Consider the following 13,612-nt stretch of genomic DNA (forward strand, 5'->3'; position numbering starts at 1 on the left):
GAGGCCACCTCTGGCATGTGTGGTGTGGCTAACCAGAAAAGGGGGGATTTTAAAACAAGATACTTGAATCAGGGTTTTCCCTGAACCAGAACGAGCTGGCAGCCTGTTGGAGGCATTACGCCCCATTAACTACAATAAAAAAAAAGAAAGCAAAAAGTCTAAAACACACACACACACACATACAACCACCTTGGCTGGCTCAGCCTCCTTATTGTGGAACTGGGACGGGTTTTATGTTTGCCACACGGGCTTCCACTATAAACTCTTAGCCTAATTCAGAGAGAATCAAATAGCTGTGGGGAGCTGGCGGGCAGCGGGCGGGAGAGTGGTTGCAGCGGCCAGGCTGGGCTTGGACCCTTCACCGCAGGCTGCTGCTCCTTGCCTCGGGCCCAAGCCGTGGCATTTTGGGCCCCCACAGTGAGAATGAGCTCCGTGTTGCCCAGCTTCATGGCTGCTGCCCCGTGGTCCTGCCACCATCCCCGGCAGGCCAGGCGCTTTCTCATCCTCGAGGCTCTAGCGCCAGCTGGCTGGGCCTGACCTTCACCCTGCCCTATCTGCCAGGGACAGGGACCCTGAGTGCTTTCCCTATGGGTCCCTCAGAAGGACACGGAGAGGGAGGAAGGGAAAGAGCATGGGGACAGGCCACCTTGTCCCGGGCCCCATCAGGGGGACTGGGAAGGTGAGGTCAGCCCTGCAGGGGCCAAGCCAGGTAGCCTGGTCCCCACTCAGCTCAGCCCACCAGGCAGGTGACAGGCCTGAGTTGGGGGGAGGCAGGCGAAGGCCAGCCTAGTGCGCCCGCTCTCACCTGGTTCCAATGTGTTGAGGTCGGCTCTGGGCCGCTGGCCCTCCCCACTCTTGTCTTCGGCGCTGGGCAGCTTGGAGCCTAGCCCGGGGCTGCCGGTGGGGCAGACGGATAAAGTGCACGGGGCGCCAGGATGCGGTGGTGGTGTAGGGCAGCTGGCAGGGGTGTGCTTCGGGGCGGGAGAGTGGCAGCAGGGTGACAGCTTGGCAGGGCCTGCGGTGGCAGGTGAGGGGGTGCCCTTGGCCGTGGGGGTTAAGGCAACTGGCTTGTGGGTGGACTTCAAGGCCTTGTCCTGGGTGGGCTCCTCCAGCTCCAGGTGGTGGTCCTCAGGCTTCTGCTGTTGGGGTGGGGCAGAGGCTCAGCCCAGCTGGGGTCCCCAATGCTCAGGGCATTGTAGTGCAGGGCAGAGGCAGGGGGAGTGGGCAGTGGGGACTCCTGGACTGGACCAGGTTGAAGCACAGAGGGAGTCAGTGGTGCCCTGGGTCCCGGCTGGGCATGGCCAGGGGTGTACCTGGAATTGGCTGGCTCGCTGCAGCTCCAGGGCCTGAGTGGCCCGCTGCTGCTGCTGCTGCTGCTGCTGCTGCTGCTGCTGCTGCTGCTGCTGCAGGGCATACAGCTCCTGTTGCCGCAGGAACTGGGACCGCGAGTAGACGGGGAGCTGGCCCGGGTGCTGCATGTGGGAGGCGGGGCCCCGGCCCCCGTACATGGGGGGCCACAGCGAAGCCTGGTCCATGACATCAGCTGTAGGCAGGGCCAAAAGAACGGTCAGCTCCGGTGGAGACAGGATGACCGGGCCACATCCCAGCCACCGAGCGGGCCTCCTCCAGCCCTCGCTTCTTGCTTCTCACCTCACACCTGTCTCTCGGACCCTGGCTGGGTGCCTGCCTCGCTGCCCGTTCCCCAGCACCCATGGGGGCTGCTCCCTTCCTCAGACCCGCTTCGGATCCCCCCACAACATGCAAATAGCCTGGCCTGAGAGGCCCTTACCAAGCGCATGGGGGGCCGTGTGGGGTGTGGGCTCAGAGGGCAGGATGACTAGTTGTGTGGGAGCATCCTGGGAGAGGGGGAAGACAGGGGGCATGGAGCCGGGCACGGAGGCAGGGAAGCCGGGGGGCAGATTCTGGTGCAGGGCAGGGTGCCCAAGGCCTGTGGAGACACGGCAATGAGGTCAGACAGAGCAGAGGAGGAAACAGGGCCCCAGGCTGGCACTGACCACCACGCCCACCAGGATTCTTGTCCTGCCCTGTCCCCTGCCTGCCCTCAGACACTGACCGTAGGAATGTCCTCCCATCCACAAGGAGGGGCTGCGGGTGCGGGGCAGCCAGGGAGGGTGGGCAGGGTGGGGATGGGGGGCCGGGTCCCCAGCCAGCTGGCCGCTCTGCAGGGAGGATCCCCCGGTGATCATGAGATGGGGGGCCAGGTCCCCAGGACAGCCGCCTGATGGGTGGATCCGGGCGAATTCCACGAGGTCCTTGTTGTCCCTGTCCATCATGGGGGTGGGTGAGGGTTCCGCATGGCCACCAGCCACCCCCAGCCCAGGTCTCCCACCCCACCCTATGGGGTCATGCTCAGCACCAGCACTGGTCCCCCAGCTGAGGGGAAGTTAGCAGAACTCCCTCCAAAGTGGGCAGAAACCCCAGCAAAGCCTGGGGGTGGGTGCATATCTGTGCCTGGAGAGAAGTCACAAAACCTAACATTGTGGCCACTTAATCCCATGTGGCACCACTGGGCACCCCCAGGGGCGTGGCCCAGTCCCCAGCCCAAAGGTGCAGCCTGGTTCTTACTGCAGCAGCAGTTCGCGGCCGGCGAGCCCCAGGCGGTCCTCACACAGGCGGGCCCTCTCCTCCTCGGCCTCCAGGTCCAGTGGGTGGGTGGAGCGGGGCCCACCGCCAGCTGCAAGGGTGGGAGATGGCAGAAGAGACAAGGGTTGGGTCGGCTAGGGAGCCACAGCTAAAGCAAGCAGGAACCCCACTTCGAGCCAGGAGACTGATGAACTGAGGGGGTCTCCTGCCCTGTGAACCTCACGGGAAAGGTGCAGGGCAGGTCAGCTCAGCCCTGGGAATAACTGCAGACGTGGGGAGGTGATGGGCACGAAAGCCTGGGGTCCAGCCCTGGGAGCCCTAGGTGAGTGGACTAGGGCAGGTCAGTGACACCCCCACCCCGCCTCCCTCTCCGTGGAGGGTCCGTACCTTTGAAGGTGGGGGCTGCCCTGCCCTGCCGCCCTGTGTTGGCACTGTAGGCCGACTCCGACCGGCTCACCGTGTCCTTCTGCCTGGCCAAGGCTACCGCAATGCCCACGGGAGGCTGCCGCACCTCCCCATCACTGTGGGTGGCATCATGCTCCCGGCTTCGGGCACAGTCTGGCCTTTCCACCTCACCCGGGGCCTGGCCTGCACCCTTGGAGGCTGGGAACTTCCCATCCTGCTGGGCACAGCTGGCCTTCAGGCCTCCGAGGCCCACGAAGGGCGCCTTCTGGCCAACGACCAGCGCTTGGTTGCTGTATTTGAGCAAGTTCTTCATGGCCGAGACCTCGTCGGGCGGGGCGGGCAGGTCCTGTGACAGGAGGGCAGCCTGCTGCAGGGTGCCACCAAAGGGGTCCAGATAGGTGCCCGCCTTGCGCTCCTCGCCAATGGCCATGGTGGCCCCCTGGCCTGACTGGACATTCCATGGGGGCGGGGGTGGCCCGCCATAGCCAAGAGACGCCAGTTCCAGAGACTTGCGCTTGGCCTCGGCCCCGCTGCCCCCCGGTTCTACCTCAGGGGCCACCAAGTGCTGCTGATGCCGGATGCGAGCCACCTTCTGGGCCCCGGGGGCACCCACAGGAGTCTCCTTGCTGGCAGCCTTGTCTAAAGTGCAGCAGGCCTGGGTGACCTTCCCGCCCAGTGGGTCCTGGTGATTAGGCCGGGCGCAGTCTTGCGAGGGGGTGGGCAACTCAAAGTAGCCGCTTTTGTCCAGACCCGCTTTGGGGAGCCCGGGGAAGGGGGCCTCAGGGCCGGCACTGTCCAGGTACTCCAGGCCCTTCAGCCGGGGGTTGAGGGCAGCCTCGAAGCTCCCGGACCGCCGCTCACCCTTGCCCTCGGCCTTCAGGTGGGCATAGGAGACCCCGTAAGGCGCAGCATGGTCAGGCGCGGCAGCTGCCTCCAGGTGCCGATCCTTGCCCTCACCCACCACGGCACAGGCCTCGGCCGCCTGGAAGGGGCGGCTCTTGTCGGCCAAGTGTCCCACAGAAGGCACAAAGGTGGGCCCACTGGCCTTCAGGTCCCGGGGGACTTTGTCCTGCAAGGGGCAGAGACCATCCGGACCCCCATGCAGCTGCAGGCAGGAGAAGGGGCCAGCTGCGGCTGTGCTGAGGGGAGGGGGCGGCCCCGCGGGCAGGCCGGACGGCACTGTGTAGGACACGGCATGGTGTAGCATCTGCCTCCGCTCCAGGCACTCGCTGAAGGCTGGCCCAGGCTCCGCGGGGCCCGCCGCCTCCTTGGCGCAGCGTCCAGAGGCTGGCATGCCCACACCCGGCCGCCCCAGCACGGCCCCCGCGCAGCTGGCCAGCGCAGACCGGCCCAGCTCGCCGTCGAGCACCTTGGTGTTGAGAAGGCAGGAGGCCAGGTGCTTGGGGCGGCCTTCGCAGGCTCCCCGAGCCATGCTGCCCTCCTTGCAGTGAGAGTCCCCTGGCATGGGCAGCACCAGCTTGTGCCGCCCCCGGGCGACGTCCTCCTCTGCTGCTGGCCGCTCCTTGCCCTCCGCCGCCTTGCCGGCTTTCTCTTTGCCCATGAGGAAGCGGTCGAACTCCTTGGTGCCCTTCTGCAGGTGGCTGGCCTCGCCCCGGTCGCGGCTGCAGGAGCCGATGGGGTGGCTGGGGGCGGCCCGGGCCACACTGGGGAAGTTGTGGTTGGCGGGCAGGAGCGTGGGCTGGGGGGCCAGGTTGCGCAGGTAGAAGTTATCTGCGTGCCGAGAGAGCTGAGGTCAACAAGAAGCCCGAGGCAGGTGCCGGAGGGCTCAGTGCCCCCAAGACACTGCTCTAGGTGCCTCCCCACCATCACCGGCTGACCCTGACCCACTGGTACTTTCCAGGGAAGGTTTATAACTGTAGAAAACGTATTAACATAAATATCACTTTAACCATTTTAAAGTGTGCCATTTAGTGGCTACTGTGTTCATGGTGTGCAACCTTCATCCCTGTCCATTTCTGGAATTCTTCATGCTCCCAATCTGAAACTCTCTGTCCCCATTCAATACTGACTCCCCATGCCCCAGAGGTTCTGACTTATGTTCACCCCTAGAAGAGGAACGCTGAAAAGAACATAGCTACCATGCCCAGCTGGACCCTGAGGATTAGTGGAGGAAGGGCGGGAGCGGGTGGCAGTGTGTCCTCGCTGGACTCACGGGGGTGGAGTCTGGGGCTGCAGTATCTCCCCCAACCCCACACGATGCTGGAGGAGTGCAAACTGATCAGGTCTTTACAAACAGCCATCAGAACTCTAAAGGCTAAGGAGGCTGTGGGCTTATAGTTGTACGCTTAGTCGCTCAGTCATGTCCGACTCTGCAACCCCATGGACTGTAGCCCACCAGGGTCCTCTGTCCGTGGGATTTTCCCAGGCAAGAACACTGGAGTGGGTTTCCATTTCTTTCTCCAGGGGCTTATAGTTGGGGGATGGCTAAAAGTGGACAGCATGTGCTATGATGTGGCTACTACACAGCTCAGGACGCCCAGCCACGTGGAGAGTTATCTGAGGCAGGCCCCTGAAAGCAGGATAGTGCACTGTGGACAGCAAAATTGGCGGCCTTTAGTAGCCCCTGTAAGTGCCAAGACACCCCCGCCCAGGAGGAAGTGAGGCTCTGGGGCGGACATGCGTCTGAGAATGGGCCAGGAGTGAAGGACCCAGCCCACCTACCTTCTGAATACTCTGAGAGGCCCCCAAGCCTTCTGCACCAGGGGCTAGGGTGATCCTTTAAGGAAGGAAGAAAGGCAAATGGTCCAGACGGCCACCCCTACATTCTGGGCTCTCGATGTCTCTGCAGCTCAGGCCCATCCTGCTTGAGTGGCTGGGGGGTGTTCCCCCAGCTCCCTGCATGGGGCCAGCCTGGGCCCCGCCTAACCTGGGGTGCCTTGGTTTCTACCAGGGTCCCTGGCCAGCCTTGCAGACACCCACTGCTCCCTAAGCTGGGCCTGGGTTACTGGGGACCTGGAGGGACCGACCCCCTCTACACCCAGCTGGGGTGGCGGATGGGCAGCCTGGATGGCCGGGAGCCTAGAGAGGGAACAAAAGAAACATTTGGAACTTGTAAAACTGTCCTCAGTCGTGTAAATTCCTTGTCAATTTCCTGCTAATTAAAGCAAGGGGGAAGAGGGTAGCCTGGGCTAAACCTAATTAGCTCAATTTCCAAAACCAAAGTGTTCTTGGGTGGGGCTCTGCCACAACACTGTGAAAGCCCAGGAGGCCGCCAGCGCTCCTGGAAGCCAGCGGCCCACATCCTGGAGGGGGTCCCTAGCTCTGGGTCGGATTTCTGGGGCTGGGACCACCTGCCTGCTCTTGACAAGCGCTGTCAAAACAGCAGCAGCACACGCGGGGGCTGATGTGGGAGGTGGAGGGACTCAGGCGGTTCTCCTCTGGGCAGCAGAGCACCTGGGCTCCAACCCCGAGGAGACTGGCTCCCTGGGCATCCAGTGTCTGTCCGAACCCCTCATGCGGCCGAGGAGTGCTCCTGGCTCGTCTGCAGGCAGCGTCTCACCAGCCCTGGGCTGGGGCAAGTGAGAGTAAGGCCTTCCACAGCCTCAGCCGCCCTGCCTGGACAAAGATGCCAGGTAGGCTCCAGGACACAGACACCCCACTGTCACGGAGTGGGAGGCTGTGAGGAAACGGGAGGACAGTGGTGGGAGGGCAGGAGGACTGGGCACAGGCCCACCGCCAACCTGCCTCATGGGGTCACCACTCAGGTCCCCTTCCTTCCCTGAGACCCTTCAGGACTCTCTCCTCCTTAGCTGCTGCTGCTTGAAGCCTGCCAGGTACTTTGTGGGCCCCTCCCCTGCCCCCACTCAGAGCTCCACTCTTGGGGTTCCCTGGGCTCCCTGGAGCTGGATCTGTCCTTATTTACACTCTTCACCCGGGTGGCCCCTCTCCTTGAGCCAGATCAACCTTTCAACCTACCCTTCTGGCACTGACCACCACGAGTGTGCAGTCACCCTCTGGGAAGGCGGCCCCCACCCCCAGCCCCTTAGCATGGAAGCTGAACTCACCCCCAGGTGCACCCCTTCCTGCAGCCTGGGGCATAGATGGGGGTCATCTGGGGCCCCCTGACCCTCGTGCTCCATCTAGGCCTCCCATGGGATCCCATGGTCCAGATCACTTGTCATCTAATAAGGTAACTAACCCCAGCTTCCTGGGCACCACCCCTGGAAGATCTTTCTAAAACGCAGATGAAATATCACCCTACCCAAGAAAAATCCTGGACACCGGGCATCAAGGTCTCAGGTGACCCCCTACACCTGTCTCCTCTCCAGGTGGCTACATCTCCCATGGGCTCCCTGATGGGATCTGCGCCCTGAAGGCTGGGCTTTTACACACACACGTGTGCGTGTGGGCATGTGGTGTGAACACACTCTCCTTATGGAATGCCCTCCTGACTCCACCAGCCCTATGCTCCTATCAGCAAAGCTCCAACCTCAGGGTACCCGCTCCAGCAACATCTCCTGCCAATGGGGCAGGAGTCCCTCCATCTGCTGGGGGCACACCATTGCCCCTGTCCCCTGCTGCTGCCTCCACCCCCTTCCCCCCACCCGACCCCTCTGACCTCAAGCCCTGGTGTGGGTTGGGGCCTGGGCCTTGTGCTGTCTAGCTCGATGAGGCAAGAGGTACAGGCTTCTAGGGGCTCCCCTACCCTCATCAGATGGTATTCTCCCCTGAGCTGCCCCTGGGACCCCTGAGCTGCTTGGGTGGGTCGGGGTGGGGGTGCCACAGGGTAAGGCCAGGTGCTGAGGGAGCTGGGTGTTTCTCCTTCAGGGCTGCGGTTGTTTGAAATGCTTCCACTTGGGTGATGAGACCTCATGGAGCATGGCTGTGTTTTCAGCATGCTCGCCTGACCCCAACATGCAACCAGCTGCTTGGCCATGGTCCTGGGCCCCGCATTTTAAATTCTCTGGGGGCCTGAGAAGCAGGCCCATCCTCTTTCAGCCCCTGTCCCTACAGTGTGGCCTGAGACCTGGAGAGAAGGGTTCATCCAGGCCGGCCACCTTCATCTGGGGCCCCAGAAGCCCCCGGCCCTGCCCTCCACCCCTCCAGGATTCACTGTGTCCCAGGCCCCATGCAATCTCTCACAGACCCACGCCAGCACTTGCCTTTTTGGGTTCCATAGAAACGATGTTGCCCATAGAGAACATTGCTGTTTCCATGGTGATCCAAGTGGCTCATGGGTAGGAAGGTGGATGCCAGACTCCCCGAAAATCTGGGGTACCCTGGAGCTAGAGAAGCAAGGAGACTGTGGTAGAGGTGCCTCTGGGCCACAGGCTTGCACCTGCCCTGACCCCAGGGAGGTGAGAAGCCGGCGGGTGGCCCAGGAGTGACGCCCCGCGGAGCCCGGCGTGCAGCCCGCCGGTGGGAAATCAACCCATCAATACATCATATTAACTCTGACTCGACTAATACCATCCCTCCGGTGTGGCACAAATTGAATTGCTGATGGGCTGGGGAGAGAGGGGAGGATGGAGGAGGGAGCCTTTGATTTCTCTCCCAGTAGCACTTAGCAGTGTGAGAGCTTCAAGGCAGGCCAACAAAAGGGGCTCTGGAGAGGTGGGAGATGTGGTGGTCACATTCAGTGGACATGGAGGCCCTCACAGCTCAGGCCGAGAGGAGAGAGGCAGGGCTGGACACCACCTTGGCCTGTGCCATCGTAGCTGCCAGGTGAGCAAGCCACTCTGGGCTCAGTGACCCGCACCCTGAGGCTGACTTGGTTGGGTGTGGCCAGCTTCTGCCTGGCTGGAGGCCACGGGCACCAGGCTCTACACTGGCCGGGCCTCCTTAGTGCTCTGAGATCTGCAAAATGAGCTGGTCTCCAGCCATGGCAGCATCGCCCCCCAGAAGAGTTTCCCACGTTGGTCCCCAGCCCCAGACCCTCCTTGGAGCCTCCAAGTCAGGTCAAGCAGGCCCCACTCTGTCCCTTTGAGGGGCCTGGACTGTCTTCTTGGACTGGCCCTGCCCAGCAGAGGACCACCAGCTACACCCTGGACTTCGCTCTGGCCGCCTGGGACACACATCCTGCCTCCCAGAAGTGATGAAGACAGAAAGAGCGAACATTTGGCCAAGGAGGCCCCTTAGGCACTGGCACCTTGAGAGCAGGCACAGCCGTGGCAGGCGTGTCTGTTGGATGCCCAGAGCCACCAGCCACCTGCAATGCGGCTCCTCACAGCTGGTCCTTCCCCACCAGGCCCAGCGGTGAGGGGGCGGGTGGAGGCCTACAGCTGGGATGGCTGAGCCGGCTGGGCTGGGCTGGACAGGATGCTGTCTTGCTCCAAAATTCCTGCTTTGAGCTAATGCTCTTAACATTTTCCCTATGGAAAATGAGTCCCAGAGGAGCTTCTCCTGGGGACCCCATGGCTGTCCCAAGAGCGAATGGCTGCTGGGAAAGGCTTCCCACCTGACTTCTGAGGCGCCTGGGCTGTGACAAGGGAGTGGGAAGGAATCCCAGGGTCTCCCCGGGGAGCAGTGGCCACAGGGAGAAGGAGGGCCTGGCGCAAGGTCCCTGAGGGGAGGGTGGCGGGTCCCAGGGCGAGTGTTTGAGCTGGGTCATAAGCCATGCCTTGACACAAGGGAGCTGGGAGCCCCATGCCTGGGGAGCAGGGGTACCAACTTCCGTCTCAATGCATCACGACAAAGTTAAGACAAGTCTGAAGCAGGGAGCTAGCTCCGTGTGACCTGCTCGTTTACTGTTTTCTAAATTCCTCTTAGCACAGAAGCCCTTTGCTGTTTCACTGGAACTCCTTGTGGCAACTCATGGCCGCATGCTCCATGGAACCCATGAGACCAACACCTTTCCAGAAGGAGAGGCTCAGAGCTGCAGGACAGGCCTCCAGGCCCCAGGTCCTCAGAGGCCCTGAGGCTGGCCTGCCTGGTGCTGAGGCTGTTGAGATGGAGGGTGGAGGCCGGCTCGATCTCTGTGGGTGCATATGGGTAAGCCCTGGAGCTTGCTGCATGAGGGACCCAGGAGCAGCCCCTTGGCAGGCCTGAGGTTGGGGAGGGGGGAGCCATGCCAATGTGGGGTCAGGCTATGGAACCCAGCTAAGAGGTAGGGATGGACAAGGAGCATTGAGAGAATGGGAAACGCACAGGCATCAAACACTCTCGGAGCCCCCAGGGTCAAGGCCCCCAGTCCAAAGGGTGCACCCTGAACCCTGGTCCTGGTGGCCCCCTCGACATAGCCACCATCCTGCCCCTAATGATGCAGGAGGATGGTCTCTGGATCAGGAGATCTGAGGTCAAGCCGTGGCACCCATTCTCAAGAAGTGCTCCCCGCAGAACGCTCCCGTACCAGTCCCGTTCAGAGGTTCCCCTTGAGCACGTGTGTTGCAAAAGCTCTGAGAAGTCCCTGGGCGTCTCCCCAAGGAGGGGCTCACATCCCCGGGCCCGTGGGAGGACACAGAGGAGGTGCCCACTGCCCACCAGACCCATCGCTCTGCAGCGCCCTCCTGCCGAGGGCACAGCTGAGTCCAGGGAGCCTGGCCGCCTCGCCTGGTTTGTGAGTGGAGACACATCTGGAGCAGATGTTTCCGAGATGAAATGCAGCCCCTGGAAGACCTGACAAAAGCTGGACGAGCCCGACGGGGGTGGGGGTGGGGGCGGGCCAGGGCGGGGGGGGGGGGGCAGAGGCCTGTGTGTGTAGTAAGGGGAGCGGTTAAAGCGCCACAGCTGTCCCCCTTTAATTGGCTGCTGTTAAATGTTTTTACGGGGCCTCGTTTTGGTAAACAGAAGTCTGTAAATTCCTCCTTCCCAGACGCCCGTTTCCCAGGCACAGACCCCCCTGTGACCCCTTGGGAGGTCTGGGCCTCCCGCCCACCCGCCCTCGGCCTTCAGCTGGCCGAGTGGTGGGCTCCTTCCTGCCACACCCTTCGGGGGGGCAGTGGGAGGGTGATGGCCACGCCCGTCCCTCCACGTCTGACCCTGAGCTGGTGGCCAGGGCTCAGGGGACAGGAATCTACGGGGGCTCCTCCCCCCATCTCCAGTCTGCATAAAGTCCCACCCTCTGGGACCCCAGAAGGGGAGTTAGGACTGGGGGAGTAAGGATGGGGAGATGGAAGAAGAAATGGAGTGGGCAAGGGCCGGAGCTGAGTGGGGTGGCCAGGGAGGGGGAGTGTGAAGAGCGGGTGGGCATCTGGGTCGGGCGCAGAGAGGGAGGAAGGAGAAAAGTCCTCCCAGTCCAGCCACAGAAAGGACCCTTTCTTCTTCCCAACAAGACCCTACTCTCTGAATTGAAGAGGAAAATAAAAAATGATTTTTATGAATCAGAGCAGCTGTTCTGTGACCAGAAGCCAGGGCTGCTGTAGCTGGCCTGGGAAATGCCTCAGGTCCTCAAAGGGGCTTCTGCAGAGAATGTGGTGGTGGTGGGCTCTGAAGAGGGCTCCGGGAGCCGAGGATGGGTCAGATACCCTGGAACCCAGGGCCAGAAATCCTCGACCCTGCACTCCTTTGGGGTGGCATGGTCCAGAACCCCCTTGTTCCCAGGCTCTCACACTCCCCGAGGTTGGCTACTGTGATCGCCCCAGTCAGAGCCCTGGAAGCCCCTGCTCAGTTCTAGGGAGAAGCCCTGGAAGCCCCTGCTCAGTTCTAGGGAGAAGCCCTGGGCCTCAGCCACCACCCCACTGAGATTCCCCCCAGTCTGGTCCCACGCTCTGAGTTGCCAGGAGACTTAACCCCACCCTGTGACGTGAGCATTAACAGGGTCAAAAAGGTGACACCATCAGCACCTAATGGGGTTCAGTGAGGTGGAGGCAATCTTGAGCTGGGCGGAGGCAGCAGACCAGGTCCTTGGTATTCTGGGATACCCAGCCCCTGCCAGCATCCCCCAGGGCCCTTGCTGGCCACATCCGGGAAGATCAGGGGTGTTTCTGGGGAGTGGGCTAAGGAGGAGAGGAGCCAGCGGGCAGCCCGCCCCTGGTGGGGGCTGCCCAGAGGGCAAGGTCTGAAGATGGAAGGGTGAGAGGGAGGGTGGGGACACTTTACAGGGGAAATAAGTGAGGGGTGCCATGGGGTAGGAGGCTCCTCTTGTCACCACACCAGAGAAGGTGCCTGGGAGGACCCCAGGCCTGCTGCAAGCCTCTCAGCTGGAGAGGAAAGAGGGGTGGCCCTGGCCCCCCACGTGCACCCTCCTTGCCTGGTGGGGTCAGTTCCCACCCCACCTGCACGGCACCTCACCTCTCCTGGGTTCTGCTGTAGAACTTTCCCAGCAGCCCAAGGTGCCCCACCTGCCCCAGGCCAGACCCAAAGGCTGGGGAGGCAACACCTCCCCGTGGTCCTTGCAGGGCGCACCCTCCTAGGAGAGGACCAGCTCTTGTGTCTCAGAAGGCTGACTGTCTCCTGGCCAGGTCTGGGCATGGGGTGGGGTGTGGCCTGTGACCAGCCAACCAGTGGACCAGAATCCCTTGTGGGGTGAGTCAGGGGACTCCCACCACAGGGTCCCTGAGACCCCCACCCCCAGAGCTCAGTGCAGACCCTGCAGGCTTAGCAAACTGCCAGCGGCCTGACACACGGGGCTCTAATCACCCCCATGCCACCAGGGTCCTGCCCCGGCTCCCCGCTGGCTCCCCGCACACCCATGAGGGCAAGGCCTTCTGCAATAGACGCCCCCCACCCCCCATGACGCCTTGACAAAAAACATGGCCACCTCCCTGGAGGCTTGAGGTGCTAGAAAGTTCTCCCCACCACTGAGCTGTGGCCAGGGGCTGCCAGCAGGGTCGGACATCAAGTCCCAAGGGGAGCTCCCCACAACGTGACTGGCTGAGTCCCTAATCAGTGGGGCCAAGAATCACGCTTTTATATAGCCGGCCACACTGTGGGGGCGGGGCAGGCTGGCGCTCCAGAAAACTCGAGCTGAACCATCTCAACTGCCTGTCTCGTGGGTCAAGCCACCCTCCAGGGCTCAGCAGAGGGGAAAGCCCCTCTGGGTAGAGCACCCCCCAGACCACTCCACCATTGACCGGTGTCCTTCCAACCCTGACAGGTCCCATCTTTACTCTACCCATGACAATCCCCACAGACACCTAGGCAGAGAGCCCTGTTCCTGGAGCCCTGCACACGTCTATCCCTCTGAATTCTGCCGTGCCGACATTAACTGCACGCTGGCTCTCTTCCTGTGACATCCTTTTCACTCAGGGTGTCAGTGGATTTCCACTGTGGTACACAAGACTACTAAACAGTAGTGACCACACTGAAAGCTGGGTTAAGAAGAATTCTGAGGCTGTGTCTACACGCAGCTTGGAAAGTGCTGCAATCGACTAATAATGCCTGCCCTGGGCGCAGGATGGTCACTGGCAGCAAACTGGGAGGACACCTGCTACCACCCTTGCTCTAGTATCTGAAGCGGGTAACTTTGCAACAGCCTCCTTCCCACGTCTTCCCTGTTCCTTGCCAGATATTCCAGTTTCCATCCATAGGCCCCTTCAGGCTCATACTCAAGTGGTCAGAACCCTTGGTAATCCAGGCTGGGCATCACAGTGCAGCTCCCAAGATCCACCACCCTGGACTTCGTTGGGAGGAGCCAAGTGAGACCCCTTAATGGGCTGAAGATGGCTTTGGAAGCTGGGCCTCTCAGGGAGTGCCCAGATCTCTC

At 62.0% G+C, this 13,612-nt stretch overlaps 1 protein-coding gene across 3 annotated transcripts in view; it reads right to left on the reverse strand.

Annotated features, from left to right (window-relative positions):
• The window catches only part of BAHCC1 (BAH domain and coiled-coil containing 1), a 56,636-nt gene that overhangs the window by 17,964 nt on the left and 25,060 nt on the right, over positions 1–13,612 (reverse strand). For 2 of the 3 annotated variants that reach the window (XM_018063604.1, XM_018063606.1), the window contains exons 3-9: positions 8,133–8,255; positions 2,992–4,740; positions 2,587–2,695; positions 2,075–2,283; positions 1,790–1,948; positions 1,314–1,543; positions 806–1,139 (exon numbers count right to left, since the gene is read on the reverse strand). In XM_018063604.1, coding sequence (XP_017919093.1) covers positions 806–1,139; positions 1,314–1,543; positions 1,790–1,948; positions 2,075–2,283; positions 2,587–2,695; positions 2,992–4,740; positions 8,133–8,255 — 2,913 coding nt within the window. The remainder of the gene's footprint in view (positions 1–805; positions 1,140–1,313; positions 1,544–1,789; positions 1,949–2,074; positions 2,284–2,586; positions 2,696–2,991; positions 4,741–8,132; positions 8,256–13,612) is intronic. The other variant, XM_018063605.1, reaches the window with a different exon arrangement.

This window comes from Capra hircus, chromosome 19 (assembly GCF_001704415.2).
Source record: "Capra hircus breed San Clemente chromosome 19, ASM170441v1, whole genome shotgun sequence".
Taxonomy (NCBI): domain Eukaryota; kingdom Metazoa; phylum Chordata; class Mammalia; order Artiodactyla; family Bovidae; genus Capra; species Capra hircus.